At 42.9% G+C, this 18533-nt stretch overlaps 1 protein-coding gene across 1 annotated transcript in view; it reads left to right on the forward strand.

The window, feature by feature from the left end:
• TRPM8 (transient receptor potential cation channel subfamily M member 8) overlaps positions 1-18533 on the forward strand; it is a 91342-nt gene that overhangs the window by 30820 nt on the left and 41989 nt on the right. Inside the window, exons 8-13 of the mRNA XM_037913007.2 lie at positions 2919-3116; positions 8046-8148; positions 10794-10912; positions 11930-12220; positions 14469-14564; positions 16709-16838. Coding sequence (XP_037768935.2) covers positions 2919-3116; positions 8046-8148; positions 10794-10912; positions 11930-12220; positions 14469-14564; positions 16709-16838 — 937 coding nt within the window. The remainder of the gene's footprint in view (positions 1-2918; positions 3117-8045; positions 8149-10793; positions 10913-11929; positions 12221-14468; positions 14565-16708; positions 16839-18533) is intronic.

Consider the following 18533-nt stretch of genomic DNA (forward strand, 5'->3'; position numbering starts at 1 on the left):
GCATACAATCCCGGTCCACAATAGTACATTACCTTTGCATTTAGTACAATGGACTCCAAAGATACTTAAAGTTAATACTATAAGGTTTCCAAGGATATTGGAAGAAATTGCCATATCTGTGTAACCAATGTGTCTCAGAGGCTCACCAATTATAGGGCATTGTGGGTAGTGCTATGCAGTGCCAGGAGGGGATACCGAGGCTACAGGTTTGCATGGGGAAATCTGGTACAATATTGTGGCTCTTCTGGTGATTCATGTGGTGGAAATCTGTGCTGAAGGTTCAGGTTTCAAAGCCTGCTGGTGACAGTGGGAATTGCTACAGTCACACATAATAGAATTGATCTAGTGCCTTAAAATGTGTGAGTCTATAACCTCATGTCTGGGGCTGCATGAATGGCATGGACCATTTATAATGAGCTGGATTGTGTTCCAGAGAAGCTATCTAGGCAGATGAATTGAGTTATTGACACTCTTGTCAGGTCCAGCTGTAACCCAAACTTTTCAAGATGTGTTTATAAAATACAGTAAATCCAGTACAAATAATCAAAGCTGATTGGTACTTGTCTCATCAGAAGAGGATTAGAAATGATTATCAATCTTGTTGCTGCCAACACTCACGGAGATAGATGACTTTAATATATAAATGTATCATGCCAATTAAACTTATGTTATACTGATGATCACAGTCCCATCAAAATCAATACTAAAATTCATCTGTATAATTTCTTCACCAATGTTAATTAATCAATTTGTCAATGCCACACACAGACTGCGAAATATTAAAGTATGTCCCCAGAGTCACTGATTGAATGATGTTCTAATATGCTTGCATTAAGTAGGCTTTACCCACAGGTATTTGCATCTGGTAGCATTAATTAACATAGATTTTTAATTGTTTCAATACACTCAATCTTAATTTTAATAGTTAAAATTGTTCTTTGTTTCTAAAGCAATATCAATTCATTTAACATCACAAATCAAATATTTTTAAGATCAACTTCAGGTTGTTTTAGGTGCCAAGTTTTAGGCACCCAAGTTAATAATTTTGGCCATGACTCCATCACTTATGTCCTTATGTATCATATAGAACCATTACTCAAGCAAACAGAATGAGTTCTACATTGTACTGAGTTTAAGGTTTAGTATTCTTAACAAAATATAAGTAACCTAAGTTTTTCCTTGAATATTAGGAAAAACTTTTTCACTAGGAGAGTGGTGAAACACTGGAATGCATTACCTAGGGAGGTGGTGGAATCTCCTTCCTTAGATATTTTTAAGGTCAGGCTTGACAAAGCCCTGGCTGGGATGATTTAACTGGGGATTGGTCCTGCTTTGAGCAGGGGGTTGGACTAGATGATCTCCTGAGGTCCCTTCCAACCCTGATATTCTATGATTCTATGATTCTATGTCTCAGTTGTTACAGCTCATGGCTGGAGTGATCATCTCCAGAAGCAGATAAAACTTTGTTTTAGTCCAAGGAGGCATAGCAATAGTTTCCAAGCTGTCAACTTCTCCTGCTAAAAGAGACCCCAACTGAATAGTCATGCTTGATAGGTCTTACTGATGTCAGCAATTGGCAGAATCTGAGAGGTGGCCATACACAAGGCTTGTGTGTTTCTTTTCTGATCGTTGGCTTCAGTTTAAGCAGAATACAATTGGAAATCTTTCAGGCTCCTTCCTTATTTTAACGTTCGCTATGCCCCACACAGGAAAAGATCCTTGGTCCAACTGGCATAGAAAGCAAGCTGCTTATGTCATATATCCATTGTCCAATTGGAAGGCATACTATGTGCTTGTGTTTGACTGCTCAAGAGTAGTTTTTGTTCAATAAATCTGCCTTTTCCCCCAAGTATTTTCAGATCATTGGTGGACGTTCTCTCTGCTCTGTGGTCACGTGCCTTTATTTCTCCTCTCTCATTAACATTCAGTAAGAATAGGGTTCCACTGGATAAACTTCTGTTGCTAATGGCAAACTAAACTAAAGCCACCTGCTGAGTATTAACTAATAGACTTGTATATGCTCTTTACGACATAGGGCTGATGTGTCCTCATTCTAATGTCTGGTTAGATGAAAGGGTAATTTTTCTAACTCAATTGAGCAACTATCTGAGTAAAGCACTTCTGTGATATTTAACAAAAATTATTAGGTGCATTGTGTGCAATTAATAAAAATACAATCTTAATAATATAACCTGATATTTACAGTAATCCTGTGTGGATGTAAGGGTCTAGTTCCCACACCTTCAGCAAATAGACCAGAGCCCGCTACACTACTGGTGCTTCTCTTGAACAAGAGTGATACCCATAAAGCCGGCAAGGAGAACTTTCAGGTCATTTCTCAGGAGGCAGCATTGTCCAATCTTGGAAATGCCTTCTCTTTTGTGCAATTTCCTCCTACTTTTCCTGCTTTCTTTATTTACTCTGACATTCGCCCCACTATGCTTTTTGTCCCTGAGCACCCATGCAACTCTCCATGGCCCTCTGCTCTGATTGAATTAGAGCAGGGGTTCTCAAACTGGGGGTTGGGACCCCTCAGGGGGTTGCGAGTTTATTACATGCAGGGCGGCGGGGGAGTTGCAAGCTGTCAGCCTCCACCCCAAACTCTGCTTTGCATCCAGCATTTATAATGGTGTTAAATATATAAAAAAGTGTTTTTAATTTCTAACGGGGGTCGCACTCATAGGCTTGCTGTGTGAAAGTTTGAGAACCACTAAATTAGAGGCCATTGTAAAGAACTGGCATTGTAATGTCCCTCGCTGGTAATAGTGAAAATATTGGCTGGAGCTGGGGAATTCTTCAGTGCCTGCACACAAGCCATACCAAAAATTGTTCACTTGGTTACTGAACAGTAGACTTCAAATAGCCTGAACCTTTATTAATGACTGTTATCTCTCTCCCTCTCTGCTGTATTTTCCTAGGCTATCAATGTTGCCATCAAGAGTAAAATTCCCTGCATAGCAGTGGAGGGCTCAGGCCAGATTGCTGATGTAATAGCGAGCTTAGTGGAGGCAGAAGGCACTTTAGCCTCTTCATCTGTCAAGGAGAGGCTGCTCCGATACCTGCCTCACACTGTTTCGAGACTCACGGAAGAGGAGACTGAAAGCTGGATCAGATGGGTAGGTGCTTTGCCATAGTGTTGATGAGACAGAAAGGAGCGGGGTGTGACGGTGCACTCCACATGCTGTATGGAAGCAGGCTTATGAATGTGATGTAACTGGAATATGCTTCATGCAAAAGGTCTCTTGTAAGGTATCATAACAAAGGTTATAAACTACTGAATATGTTCCTCCTATCTGTATGCGTGTATCATTCTTGTATCTGAAGCTAGAAATATGAAGTATAACTCTGAGGTCCTATTGTAATTATGCAAAGTGTGGGCCGTTAATGGTGGTTTAGAATCTTGATGGCTCCCATTGACTTGGACAATTGGTTGTACATGGTTTATTTACCTGCCAGCCTTCCTGTGTACATGGGCCAACCCAGGAAGAATGGAGACTAGGGATCTTACAGTGACATGGGACCATGTCACCAGATAATGAAACCCATCTTAAATCTGGTACTTTTCCATTTAGAAGGAGGGGTGGGGACCCAGAGAGACAAAAGATTCCCGTCTTGTGCCAAAGCCATAAAAGGGGGTGGAGCAGGACAAAGGGGGCTGCCAGTCATGAGAAAACCCCTGCTTACCAGCTGAGATGTCTGCTGGAACTAACTAACCAGGGGAAAGGATTGGGCCCATACTAGGAAGGAGTCTAGTATGTGAAAGAAGCTTATTGGAACCTCTTTGAGGGTGAGATATTCCCTGTAATAAGTTTCTTAATGTATTAGGCTTAGACTTGCGTGTTTTGTTTTATTTTGCTTTGTGACTTATTTTGTTCTGGCTGTTATTACTTGAAGCCACTTAAATCCTACTTTTTATACTTAATAAAATCACTTTTGTTTATTAATAAACCCAGAGTAAGTGGTTAATACCTGTGGGAGAAAACACCTATGCATATCTCTCTATCAGTGATATAGAGGGCGAACAATTTACAAATTTACCCTGTATAAGCTTTATACACAGTAAAACGGATTTATTTGGAGTTCAGACTCCCAGAAAGGCTGAACACTGGGCTGGGAAAGTCCCTGTTAACTGAGAAGCCCCTGGGCTGAGTGAATCTCCGTTTCAGTGAACTGCAGAGAGGCATGTCCCAACCTCTTGGTCTGTGCTGGAGCTGACTGAGAGTCTAACTCAGCAAGACAGGAGTGGAGGGGCACCTGTACTGGCAGGAGGGTTGTTCTCTGTGGTATTCCAGATCATCAAGTGACAGTCTCGAGGGGAGTCTCTGTGACCGAACCTGTCACAAGGGGGACCAGCGGGGAAAGGGCTACAGTTAAGCACTAAAGTATTTTAAACATTTAAAGAGCTTTCCTATAACAAATACGAAAACATTTTCTCTCACAGTGCACATTTAGCCTGTGCAACTCCTTGCCACAAGATACCTTTGAGGCCAAGAGCTTAGCAGGGGTTTTAAAAAGATGGGATGTTTACCTGAATAACAAGAACACCAAGGGTTACTATAATGAGGATTAAAATGTAAAATACCAAGGTGCTTAAAGAAGGATGTAAACCCCCATGCTTCAGGGCTCAAGCCAATGGATGTTAGGAAGAAACTTCAACTAAGGGCAGGTTATCCCATAACTACTTACTACATGATTCCTTACACCTTCATCTAAAGTGTCAGCTACTAGCTGCTTTTCGTGGTAGGATACTGGACTAGAGGAATCACTGATAGGCTAACTGATAGGTCTAAAAATGTAACTGTACACAGGGAATCATCATCAAGCGGGCTTGTTTCCAGTACAGTTCCACAAGGATTGGTTTTTGGCCCTGCGCTATTTAAAATTTTTATTAATGACATGGAGGAAAACATAACATCATCACTGATAAAGTTTACAGATGACACAAATTGGGGGAATGAAAATGAACTGGACAGGTCAGTGGTTCAGAGTGACCTGGATTGCTTGGTGAACTGGGCACAAGCAAGCAATCATGTTTTAACACAGCTAAATGGAAATATAGAGATCTAGAAACAAAGAATGTAGGCCATCCTTAGATGATAGGAGACTCTATCCTGGGAAGTAGTGAGATTTGGGAGAGAGGTGGATAATCAGCTGAACATGTACTCCCAATATGATGCTATGATCCTGGGATGTATCAAGATGGGAATCTCGAGTAGAAGCAGAGAGGTTATTTTACTTCTGTATTTGGCACTAGTGTGACCGCTGCTGGAATCCTGTGTCCAGTTCTGGTGCCCACAATTCATGAAGGATGTTGATAAATTGGAGAAGATTCAGAGAAGAGACACGGGAATGATTAAAGGATGAGAAAACAGCCTTATAGTGATAGACTCAAAGAGCTCAATCTGTTTAGTTTAACAAAGTGAAGGTTAAGGGGTGACTCAATCACAGTCTAGAAGTACCTACATGGGGAACAAACATTTAACAGTGGGTTCTCCAGTCTAGCAGAGAAAGGAATTTGAAGCTGGACAAATTCAGACTGGAAATAAGGCATGCATTTTTAACAATGAGAATAATTAACCATCAGAACAACTTACCAAGGGCCATGGTGGATTCTTCATCACTGACCACTTTTAAATCAGGATTAGATTTTTTTTCTGAAAGTTCTGCTCTAGGAATGACTGTGGGGGCAGGTCTCTGGCCTGTATTATACAGGAGGTCAGACTAGATGATCACAATGGTCCCTTCTGGCCTTGGAACCTTTGATCTGATGAGCAGGGCAGCTCCTATGTAAGCTTTGTAAAGAAGAAAAATGCTGGTGTCTGGGTTGACTGACACAACCATTCACTAAACAAGCATTATAACTACTGAATGTCTCTGAGCTGACACAATATCATTCTGTTCTTTTTCCATAGTTTTCTTATGGCAACAAGCTTACTATGTTAAATGTATAACATTGCTCAAGTTTCTTCACTTATTTTCCCCTCCTTTCAGGCTTAACAATGCCATGGACAAGTTCCCCCTTCCCCTTCTAGACTGGGCTGAAGCTAGCAATACTAAGTTTGTACGCACACTGGCCACTCTTTCATCACAGCAGTACACCACAGACACCCATCTCCTGCAGTGACGTATAAGCTCACTATTACTGTTCATTGGGTGCAGATAAAAAATTAATGTTGTCTTTTCCCAGCAGATTTGCTTTTCCCTTGCTACTTTAACACAAGAGAGAGAGCCTCAGGACACTAGACATCACTATGGGTGGTTTACGTGGCTTATGCCTTCCTGCCATGATGCCTGAAAGTGCTGTGTCTGCAGTACTGCCAGCTTGGAGATGTTGGCGTGCTCAGGATAAAAATCTGATTCCCTTGCCACCTAACCAGCAGGCTGAGCTGTTTCAGCTGTGTTTCTACCCTCTTTAATAGTGGTAGGAAAAACTGAGTTGATGAAAACCTTAATGTTTAGTTATTTTTAGAAATGCAGTGCATAATAGCACTCACTCAAGGACCCATTATCATGTGGTAATTGGCTTTCTCAATTTCTTTTCCCAGTGCTTCATCCTAGGGTCTCCTTATCTTTCAGTTGGTCAATTATTTTATGGCTGTGATCATCTCTGGGGGAATGATTGCTCGTTAGAACATCTGTTAAAATTCCTAATGTTAAGTTTACGGAAAATGTGCCATTACTTTCTGTACTCTTTTTGATTATTTTTTGCTTCGTAGCTTCATTTTCATCATGATTTTATTTTATTTTTTTTAATGTTCTTTAACATAATCTTTACAAATCTAGGCGTCAGAGTCAAGCAACCAAACTTCTCCATTGCACTCTTGCAATGACTATTGTGTATCATTTGCAATTCTGTGCCCTTCTGGGAATGCCATGATGGGGGGAATAAATCTCTCTATCTAGACTGCAACACAAGGTGGTTGTTCTGCATGGCTTATGCATATCACAAGATGATGGAGCAAACCAACTGCCCGTCTTGTGCAGTATCGTCTTTAAAACATCAAATATTGGTTGCTATTAAAGGAAGGTTTAAACCTTTTATAATGCACCACATTATGCAATACTATCCCAGAGATGGCAGAGGTAGGAATTTATTCTTGAACCCAGCTCATGGCTATGCTGAGAAGTGAAAGAACTGATAGGCTGCTGGATTCTTAATAGCTGGAGTGAAATTACAGTCTTTTAACAGTGATGTGGTATCCACCCCACAGGTCAGAAACAAAACTGCACCTTTGGCCTAAAACCAAACATGAACCTTACTTCACATATCTAAAAAGCATGATCCATGATTCAAAACTCCCAAATAGAACTGAACATTGGGGTTGTCTGAAAGTTCAATCTAGATATGGATCTTTATTTCACATCTGGCCCTGTATATTTATAGTTGGATGAACCAAAGCCTGGAATCCAAACTGAATTGGAAGACATTTGCAGTCAAGTTCTGGATCCGCGTTTTGTGGTTTTGGTTCATTTCTACTTTATTTCACATGACTCTGCTTCTTTGGGTTCATTCAGAGGCTGAAAGTGTAAACACAAATTCCTTACAGTCTCTCAGATTTCTAACTTGCCAGAAAGAAGGAAATTTCATAAAGTGTGTTGCTATGAGAACATAAGCTCTGTTTTTAGACTAGGGCAAAGTGGCCAGAATAAACTTTTCCTTAACATATAAACTTCTAGATGTTTGGGCATTGGCATTACCACGGTATCTGAGATTTATTCCTTGTTAGTTTTTAATTTAGTGAGAATTGCCTAATTGGTCATCATTTTCTGTGTTGGGGGCGGGGGCGGAAGGGAATGACGAGAAATTGCCGTACGTTAAAGGATCATTAATCTTACTGTTTTTAATTTGTACTACTGTGAGTTTATTAGAACTTCATTGCTGGAATTCTCATTTTATAGTTTGTTTTAACTATGTTTAGGGAGACGACTTATGATAAACAGCTCTGTGAATAATACTGTATGATGGGACATTCCCAAAGGGACATGAGCAGATAACCCACAAAGTCCTGAGAGAGCTTTAGCATTGTACTGTTCTTTTTTTGTAGATCAAAGAAATCCTGGAAAACCCTCATCTGCTAACTGTTATTAAAATAGAAGAAGCTGGAGATGAAATCGTGAGCAATGCCATTTCGTTTGCTCTGTATAAAGGTGAGCACTGAGCTCTCGCCCATTGGCTTTCATTTCATTTTGCTCTTAGGTACAAGGATTGCCCCATGGCTAGGGCACTAGCCTAGGAAGCTGGCTATTTGGGTTCAATTCCCTGGACAAGTCTGTCTCCCCATCCTGTCATGATTCTTATCTGCTGGACTATCTCCGTGGAGGGTGGAATTTTCAAAGGCACCTAAAGGAAGTCCCAGTTTGGACTGCCATTGATGTTAATGGGAGTTAAATTCATGGGGACATGGCGAGTGCACCCTGCATATGAGAAACAAGCACTGAGAACAGGAGACTATCCCCTTGCCCCATCCTAGATTGGTACCCTCTCCTGGCAGTTGTATGGCTGTAGAAGAAGAGAATGTGGTTCCATACTCTTACTGAAGCAAGTCAAAGTATTGGAGTAACTCAGGACTGGTAATTCCAGTGTGGAGAGGGAAGCCCACTTCAAATACTAAGCTATTAGACCCTCTAAAATGTTGACTTCGACATAATATGGAGTATTTTCTACAGATTAGGAAATGACTGAAAACCAATACAAAAGGGGTTTCTCCAATTATACTGTAGTAGATGGATTACTCAGCAGCTTGTGGTGTAAAACTCATAATAAAAAGGTTTGAGAGCACTGGGTGAGAGAGAACTTTGATTGACGGTCAGCAATGAAGTGATGGCCAATTAATAGTTCATCTCACTAATGCTACCTGATCCTTCTTACTTGCAAATTCCATTTAATCACTGCAGTGAGTTGTGCCGGGGCCAGATTCTCCTCACAGTCCCACTAGTGTATAAGTTAAACTCTATTGATTTTACACCTGTGAATGGAGAATGGGGCCCCATATCAGGTTTCCCCCCATACTTCCTGCTACCAGTCCCATCAGGGTGGCTCTGGAAAGGTTTTGACTCCACTGAGCGGACTGTGGTCACTCACTGCTTAGTAGCAACCAGAGAGGGGAACCAGAGATATTAACTCATCTGGTGGGTTGGTGCCCCAAGGCATGGTTGCTCCCCTTCTCCCTTCCTACTTCCCCTCCCAAACTCTGGGCAGCTCTTTCTGCGTGGAGCACCCATGGAGGAATTTGCTTGGGTTACTGGGTGCGGGACTGTGCCAGAGAGGCAGCACTCCCCCATTACATGTGGGCAGGCAGGGGACACATTCCGGGATGCAGTCCAGATCAGTGAGAGGTTGTGTCGCTGCCTGCCCTGTAACTCTTAAACGCCCTGCTGCTATTGTTCAGAGCCCAGACACCAACAGCCAGCAGACAAGCATGCAGTTCCCTGAGCGTGTGTCTGCCTGCTGTGCAGCTCTGGTTCAGTACTGATCCCAGCAGCCTGCCTACAACGGCCCCTCCCTGGGTCTCCACCAGCCTCGGTTACGACTTTGTGACCCCCAGTACACTCCCGGTCCCGAATTTCCCCAAAACCATCTGCCCTGAAATGTTCCCTCTCCTAAACCACTCGGAGTACTGAGGTCCATTGCTGCTCTCAAGAGACAAAAGCACAGCAGCTTGTTGCTTTACCTGGAGCTAATTGTCACTTCAGGTCAAACATAGTCCTGGGTTGATTTAAAATAACAACAAAACAAGTTTATTTAATCAAAAAAGGGGAATTTTAAGTGAGGTCAAGTATAAGCGCTAAAGTCAGAAATGATTAAAAATGAAAAATATTTTCTAGTGACTAAGACTTAACGAAACAACAGCCTTGCTTCCAGTTAAGATTCTTACCTTGCTTCCTATCATCAAGATGATCTGACCACCCCCATAGTCAGGATCTCCTGCAAGGTGCTTGGTTCCTTTTATGTATTAGATGTAAAATAACTTGGGGTTCTTTGCCCCTCTCTTCCATAGACAACTGAACTTTTGAAATGTGCCCTTCTCAAAGTCCAGTGCCCCCGCAGTGAGGAAAGGTGCCATGGAGTCAATGGAGAAGGTTCTGTGCTGGTTTCTTCCCTGCTGATGCTTTCTGTAATGCAGATTGATTGGTCCTGCATGTGCTGATATGCCATGAATGGCCGCTTGACTATGATTGCCAGTTGTCTGTGATTGCACCTGGGTAGAGGTGCAATCCTTTCCTTTGTCTGGAAAAAAAAAACCAGTTTGCCCACTCCCCAGACTTTTCTGGTTCAAACACATTTAGTCCCATATTTCCTTGACATTTGTTCAGTCCTTTGAGAGTTTACCCTACATAGACAACACAAGAATATTAATGGTCAGTGTGTATCATTGGTTTTCCAATGCTATTTTACATGACACTTATTAGATACAGATTGACATAAATGAATTGGGGCACACTGAACTGGTCAGGCCCTCTGAAACTCACTACCTGATATTAGTGAGCCTCTGGCATTGGGATGCTCTTAGGGTCACAGGCTCCCTCTGGGGAGTTACATAGACAATCTGCCTTCAGGTAATGCAATCTGTGTTTATTTTAAGTGCAGTTCAGTCCATACATACCACATAGGTACGTGTGTTTTAAAATGTGCACAACCTCTGAAGCCCTGTTAAAGCTATAAGCGAGCATTACAAAAAGACAACAGAGGCTTCTTTTGTGGCTGGGATGGGGAGAGAGTTGGGGATGGTAGAATATAAGCCAAGGCGCTCTCCAATTTCTAGTCCTTACTTAGCTGACTCTTCCTCCTCCAGCTTTCAGTACCAATGAACAGGACAAAGATAACTGGAATGGGCAGCTGAAGCTGCTGCTGGAGTGGAACCAATTGGACCTGGCCAGCGATGAGATCTTCACCAATGACCGACGCTGGGAGGTAGTCAAATATTGCACCTTGGCACAACTAGTGGGGTTGGGGGAGACCAGGAGTGAAATTCTTACATGCACCATTTATGTAGGCACCGCTATTCTGATATTTGTAAATAACAATTCAATTCCAGCTCATTCTGATGTGAGCAGAAGGTATGGGCTTAAAATACACTAACCTATCAGGTATTCTAACATGGCAAAGCAATTGCTATGGTGGCACTGCAAAGTCACAGCTTACCTGGGTTTGAAATTTACCATTACTTCAGGTAGGTTACTCGATGGCTTGGAAACTGATGGTCACACTCCAGTTCCTTGTCAGCCACAATGGTGGTGGTTATGTTAGCTGATGATTAATATTATTTTTTTGCTCTGTGGGCAGAGGTCAAGGCTTGAAAGAATCCAGAGACTGAACCACCTTTTCTAGAAGTGGGCCCTCTAGGGTCAGATTTGGGCATTTTGGGGGCAGAGTGCAGAGGGTAGCTCTGCCGCTGGCAGTGTTGTCAAAACCTATTCTATGGCCAAATACCATGCTTCATATTCAGGGTGTGTCAGTCCAACAGCTTTCATGGGCATAAATGTATGTATAAGAAAGAAGAAAAATATCCAAAGCGTAGACGTGGTTGTTAGTCAACTGTTAATCTGAAACATCATTAAGACTGTGGAATAAGAAGCCTTGTTCTGCTCTGCCTTGCCAGTGTTTATGGGGTGGGAGTGATGCTTAAAGTAGAATCTTGCTGGGGGTAGCAATGTGTGTTTGTTTTTACAATGTTAACACATTTTAATCTGGAAATTCTTGCTGAAGCCTATACATGGAATAGCTAAGTATGCTTATTTCACTCACTTCCCAAACCACAGCCATGGCTGGATTATGAAGGAAATGTGGAGCAAAGGCAAAATATGACCAATATTTATCTGTAACAAAACATGTGAGCAACAGCAGATGGGTAGGGGACAATGAACTCTGCTCAGCCATCCACAGCTGGCCTTATGATAAACCTGGGCTTTCCCCTCATTTTCTCCGTAGTCTGCAGACCTTCAGGATGTCATGTTTATAGCTCTTATCAAGGACCGGCCCAAATTTGTTCGCCTCTTTCTGGAGAATGGCTTAAACCTGAGGAAGTTTCTCAGCAAGGAGGTCCTTACAGAGCTCTTTTCCAACAACTTTAGCAGCCTGGTGTTTAAGAACCTGCAGATTGCTAAGAACTCCTACAATGATGCACTCCTCACATTTGTGTGGAAGATGGTTGAGGACTTCCGAAGAAGCATTAAAAAAGAGGATAAGAACGGCAAGGATGAGACAGAAATACGGCTGTTGGTAAGTAACCATGTGTTCCTTATTAGGAAAAGAATTGTCTTCCCTATTGCCATTATAGCAGTAATGAATTTGCATTTCAGTTGTTTAAGAAGTGCTACAAATTGTGCGGGGTATAATGGCCTTGAACGTACTGATGCATTTCACATGTTAATCTACGGCGTGGATCTTTGCATTGCTCAAGTGCTAGAAGAATAAGTGAGTCTTTTGTGTGAGGGTCATGGTTCCATATTGTGATTATCTCAGAGCAGATTGAAAATATGTTCTAATTAAGGCCTATAAAGAACCCCAATCCATATCATTGTGGATGATAGAGCTTTCAATTGAAAATGGCTCAGTGAAGGAAACGGAAATTGTTTTTTATGTTACTGGGAAGAAAAAGTTAGAAAACATGACATTTCACAAGAGACCAGCTTGTCCAGACAACTTAACTCAATACTTCAAGAGCATCTTTCTAGCCCCTTGGGTCCCATGCTACTTTTGGGTCTGCCTACTCCTACTTCTATTGCCATGTACCACCAAACTCTCCATTGCTTTCAATAGGGCAGGATCAGGCCTTTAATCCAGATCTGAATTACAGAACTGGAACTTCCAAATTTCCAAGGCCTGTGCATGAAGGATAATTGGACTGGATGGTCCCCTTCTGGCATTAGAATTTGTGAATCTGATTCCCTGTACATTATCTTCCTTCATGAGCCATGGAGAGAACAAGAACCTCTCCATTGCCCTGCTGCTCTGCATTAAGATAATGACTATAGTCAAATCTCATGCTTCAGGGCTTTAGCCGGTCACCTGCATGGATCAGGAAGGAATTTTTTTCCCTGATGCACATTTGGCCAGCTGGGTTTTGGTCACCTTCCTCTGAAAGCAACAGGGATTGGCCGCAGCTGGATACAAACACCAGGTGGGGTGGTATAGAGAATTTTCTTTTTCAAGGTATGTCTACACTGCAAACCCTCTTCAGCACACTGTGGCAGCGAATCTCAGAGCGCAGGTCAACTGACTTGGGCTTGTGAGGCTCATGCCCACATTCCCACTCTCATCACCGGGTCTGAGTCCGGGCTCCAGCCCAAGTGGGAATGTCTACACTGCTATTTTTAGCTCTCTACTGCAAGCCCAAGTCAGTTGACACAGGTTCTGAGACTCACTGCCATGGGTTAGTGTTTTTTTTTTTTTGCAGTGTAGACATACCCTCATGTTTTTGCAGTGTAGACATACCCTGGCTGGTGGGTCTTGCCCACATGCTAAGGGTCAAACTGATCACCAGACTTGGACTTGGCAAGGAATTAATGGCAGGGACTTTGGGTGTTTTTGCTTTCCTCGTGGATTGCCTGCTGGGATCATCTGGACATAGCTCACCTAAACAATTGCCTGTCTTTGCAGCGGGCCCAAGACACTGGTGGTATCTTGGTCCCTCCTCTTCTCTGCCTGTGGCACGCCAGATGCTTAGTCTCCTGGGGACTGATTTTCTTTCTTTTAACCTGAGTTATTGAGTTAAATGTAGGGGAAATGGGGTGAAACTTAATCACAGAGAGATGATCTAATGGTCCCTTCTGGCCTTACGCTCTGTGAAAGTATAAAACCCAATGCTGAGACTTTCCAAACTAGCTAGGGAATTCAGACACACAACTCCCATTAAAATTAATATGAGTTGTCTGTTTAAATCCCCTAGTTGGCTTTGAAATCTTCAACCAACACTTTGTTCCCCATTTTCTGCTGAGTTACACTTGCTGCATGGCAGTTAATGTCCAGTAATAATTTTATTGGAGGGCTATACGTTTTGAGTGTCATAAATGGATGCATGCTATATTAAAATGAAATAAAATAATGGAAGGTGTTATTATCAGAATATTTTCAAGTTTATGGTAAGAGGTCTGGTTCAACACTAAGGGCTTAACTAAAATGTATAGAATGGAGGTGTTTCCACCTATCATTCATCTCCTTGTAAAAATGGCATTTACCTATGAATCCATGTGTATATCCTCGAGGCTGACTGAGCCACGCTCTGCGTATGAGCAGCATGGGAGCAAAGATGATTTTCTGTTGCCTTTCCATTGTTTTCCATTTTGGGAGCAGCTGAGAGCCAGTTCATTCTCCAGCACAACTTAAAGCAGCCTTAACGTTGCTGGGCAACAGTGCAGAGAGGACAAAGCATGGAGCCAAGTTTACGAGGTTTAGTAACCTAATATATACTTGATTTAAAAAATAAAGCCAAGGTCATTGAACAGATAGTGCCTTTACTTCCTGCCAGGATGAATCTTCTATTACAAGGCATCCCTTGCAAGCTCTCTTCATCTGGTCGGTTCTTCAGAACAAGAAGGAGTTATCCAAAGTCATTTGGGAACAGGTAGGGTATACCACCCTCTCCCCCAGCACTGTTGTATTTATTTTGGCACTTTAAGCCTTTGCAAGCATTTGCCCTCTGTCCTTCCCAGAGTAACCACCTGGGAACTCAAATGCATGATAGATAAGCTACCGATTTAAAATGTTTTACAATTTTTCCTCTCTCTATCTTCTAACTAAATGGGCCTGAGCTACTAAATTTGGATCTGGATCTGGATCCATATATGGATTTCAAGACACTCTCCTCACCTAAAGTTTGAGGGAGGGGTTGATTCAGCCTTTGAAAGGTGCTAGCTGTGAAATTCATAGCTGGACTCAGGTTTGGATTATGAACATCTTCACAGTATGAAGATCAAGTGATCCAGGCATATGGTTTGATACAGTTTCTACTTCCAATGAAAAAGAGAGAGGTATATTTTTTAAAGAAACCAAAACTGTATATTGGCTTCAGGCCTCTTATCTCCGATTGAGAGCTTGGCTGATAATGGACAGTGACTGAAAGTGATTTGATGACCTGATAGCACATCGGCAGCCTATGGAAAATACAGTGGTAATCTCTAGTGCCTGGTAGGTCACATCTTTTCATATAATACCTGCTCTGTATTTTCCACTCCATGCATCTGATGAAGTGGGTTCTAGCCCACCAAAGCTTATGCCCAAATAAATTTGTTAGTCTCTAAGGTGCCACAAGGACTCCTCGTTGTTCCTGTAGTTTGTAATTGTGGCTCATGTGGACCTACCTGAGCTAGCGTTAATCGGAAGTGGTGAAGCTGTGCGGTGCAGGCTGTACGGGGCCCGTGGCACCCTGCAGAATTGGCCCAGCGACTAGCCTGTGTTGCCACAGCTTCACTGCTCTGGTGCCTGAGCTATCGAGATTAAAGGTAGCTTGGGTCCGTATACACATACTGAAGTCACTCCCTGTGTGGACTGGGCTGCGGGCCCCTCGTCCCGTGACTGCAGTGTAGACTTACCCTCTGTATATACCTGTTAGCACTACTTAACCTCTTTGTTGGCAGACTTGACTGAGGGTATGTCTACACTGCAATAGAAGACCTTGCTGCACTGAGTCTTAGAGACTCAGGCTTGCAGGGTTAAAGTGGCAGTGTAGAGGCTTGGGCTGGAACCGGGCTCTGAGATCCACCCCCATCATGGGATTTCAGGGCTTGGGCTTCTGCCTGAGTCCAAATGTCTATGCTGCGATTTTTAGCCCTGGGGCCCAAGTCTGGCGAACCTAAGTCAGTTGAAACAGGTTAGCTGCGTGGAGGCCATGCATCTTTTATTGCATCATAGGCATACCCTGAAAGACATAAGAACATACATAAGAATGTAAGAATATAAGAACAGCCATCCTGGGTCAGATCAAAGGTCCATCTAGTCCAGTATCCTGTCCTCCAACAGTGGCCAATGCCAGGTGCCCCAGAGGGAATGAACAGAACAGTTAATCATCAAGTGATCCATTCCCAAAGACTGAAAGACTAAAATTTTCCCTAGTTAAGGGGTTCCTTAATTCTTGGTTATCTAACTGGACACTAAAAAATGGAGGCACCTGAAATTTTGTGGACACTCCTGATCCTTTTGGCTTGTGTGTCTTAAGCTGAGCATCCAATCTGCTAATACAGGTCCCTGTGCCCATGCCAAGCCATGGCAAGTTCAGCAGGGATCAGGAGGTATCCAGGTGAGTGCGCTGCAGTGTAGGACTGTAGAGGGCATTCTAAACGTCTGACTCCAGGACTCGTGTCTAAATTCCGGACACCTTGGAGAGGGTTTTAAGGCGATTTTAACCACAGAGACAAAATGAGTCACCTTGTGCCTAGAATTGTTCAGTTACAGCTGGTGTGATGGTGTTGCATTGAGTGGTTGGACTATGCTTGTTTTGTGGATCTGGATCTTCATTTTCCATTGCTGACAACGTGGCACTATTCACCAGCCTTTAATGAACTTCCAGAACAAGCAAACAAGGCAAGAAAGACAAAGCAGTCATGTAAAAGGGGGTGGTGGAAGAAGCCTGTGGGTCATTAAGGAATGGAACACATCCTCTCATTGCATGGAAGAACTGTTGGTGCTCCGAGCCGGCAGTGGAGAAGAATGGTGATGGCCACGCTTTGCAAAGAACTCCATGTGACTTCCTGATTCTCTGTCTTTTTGCAGACCAGGGGCTGCACTTTGGCAGCACTTGGGGCCAGTAAACTACTAAAAAGCCTGGCAAAAGTGAAGAATGACATTAATGCTGCTGGGGAGTCTGAGGAGCTGGCAAATGAATACGAGACGAGAGCAGTAGGTAAGCGCCTGTGTTAACAGACTGGGAAACATGAGCTGTGTTCAGATGGTGATCAGCAGCTTGTAATGACGGCTGCACAGCTGCGAGATTTTTCACTGAAGCTTTATGGGATGTCATGTTGTAGGGACAGCCTGTGGCTGGGCTGGCAAGAGCCTCCAGGGGAAGGAGAGAAGAAGGGGTGTCTGTGGACTGGAGCAGAGAACACAGTTAGACAGAAAATTCTTTGCTAGCTCCTGGCCCTGGATAGGCAAAACACTCAAAAAAAAAAAAAAAAAAAGCCTGTGGTGGCTAATGAGGCCTGCGTCTTTAAAACTTGCCCGGACACCTACAGGAAGTGTGTGATGAACGTCAAGGCTGGGAGCTGAGCCCAGCTCTGAGTCCCAGTGCCATGCCTTAACTTCAGGCCCATCAGTCCAATTCATGCCAAGAACGTAGGGATGAAACAACTTCCAAGGAGGACAAGCAGTGTTGTGGCAAGGATGCGTCAGCTGGGCTACAGTCTGTTATCTGAAGCTGGACTTCTTAGCCAGACATTCTTATCCTTTATGCTCTGCTCTCTTGTTATGCCTTTCTAAATCCTCTGGTATCCAGTCCATGTGGTATAGAGCTCATGGTGCTAGGATGATTGGCACCCCTCCTGGTAACTTGGTAATTCATGGCCTGCTACCTCTTCTGTCATTAATAAAGTTCATGTTCTGGCTTTATCTGAAACCTGGACGAGTCCTGATGCTGTTAATTACACCTTCCCTGAATAATTTCCAAATGAATGTGGCATTGATATATGAAAAACAAAATCAATTGTATGTGGTAGCTAGCAGCACAGGGATTAATATTTTGTTTTTATTAATCGGTATAATACCCATAACTCAAAAGCCACTCAATGCAAAGCACTGATTCATGATCTAAAGGGAAAGATGGCACAGGGCAGCTCATGGTGATTCACTACAGATTAAGCAAAGACAAAAGGACAAGTCCCTTTCTGCACTTAGAGGTTGGTGATTTTGAAGTTGCATTTCAGCCTCCCAGTAATTTGTCTGTATCATCTTCCCAAAAAAGGTCATTCGACAGTGAAGGAACGATAGACACTGAGGGCACACTACAATACACTACACTGCAAAAAAACAAAACAACCTCCTCGTAATGAGTTTCAGAGCCTGAGTCAACTGACTCGGGTTCGTGCTATGGGGCTAAAAATAGCAGTGTAGAGTTCCTACTCAAGCTCTGAAACCCAGCCAGGGGGGTGAATCTCAGAGCCCAAGGGAGAACATCTGCACTGCTACTTTTAGCCCCATAGAGCAAGCCCTGTGAGCCCAAGTCAGTTGAACTGGGCTCTGAGGCTCAGTGCCATGGGTCTTTTTTTTTTTTTTTTTGCAGTGTAGACATACCCATAGAGTGAAATGGGGAAACTTTTTTTCAGCACACAAGTCGGGAAATCAAAGCTACACGCTTGTGCAGAAAGAATGTGCCCAATTCTCAAATGAATTTGACTTTTCACTTGAGGAGCTGGTTGTAACTCACGAGTTATTCTGAAATCCTTAATAGGTGTTGTCAGAACATTTTATTTCATGTGCAGCGTTTGTAAAAATTGCCTAATTTTATAGGGTCAGATTTTTAAAGGGATTTAGTTGCCTACTGGGATTTTCAAACACTCCTATTGAAATCAATGGGTGCTAGGTGCCTAAGTGCTTTTCGAAA

The sequence above is a fragment of the Chelonia mydas genome, chromosome 11 (genome assembly GCF_015237465.2).
Source record: "Chelonia mydas isolate rCheMyd1 chromosome 11, rCheMyd1.pri.v2, whole genome shotgun sequence".
NCBI classification, from domain to species: domain Eukaryota; kingdom Metazoa; phylum Chordata; order Testudines; family Cheloniidae; genus Chelonia; species Chelonia mydas.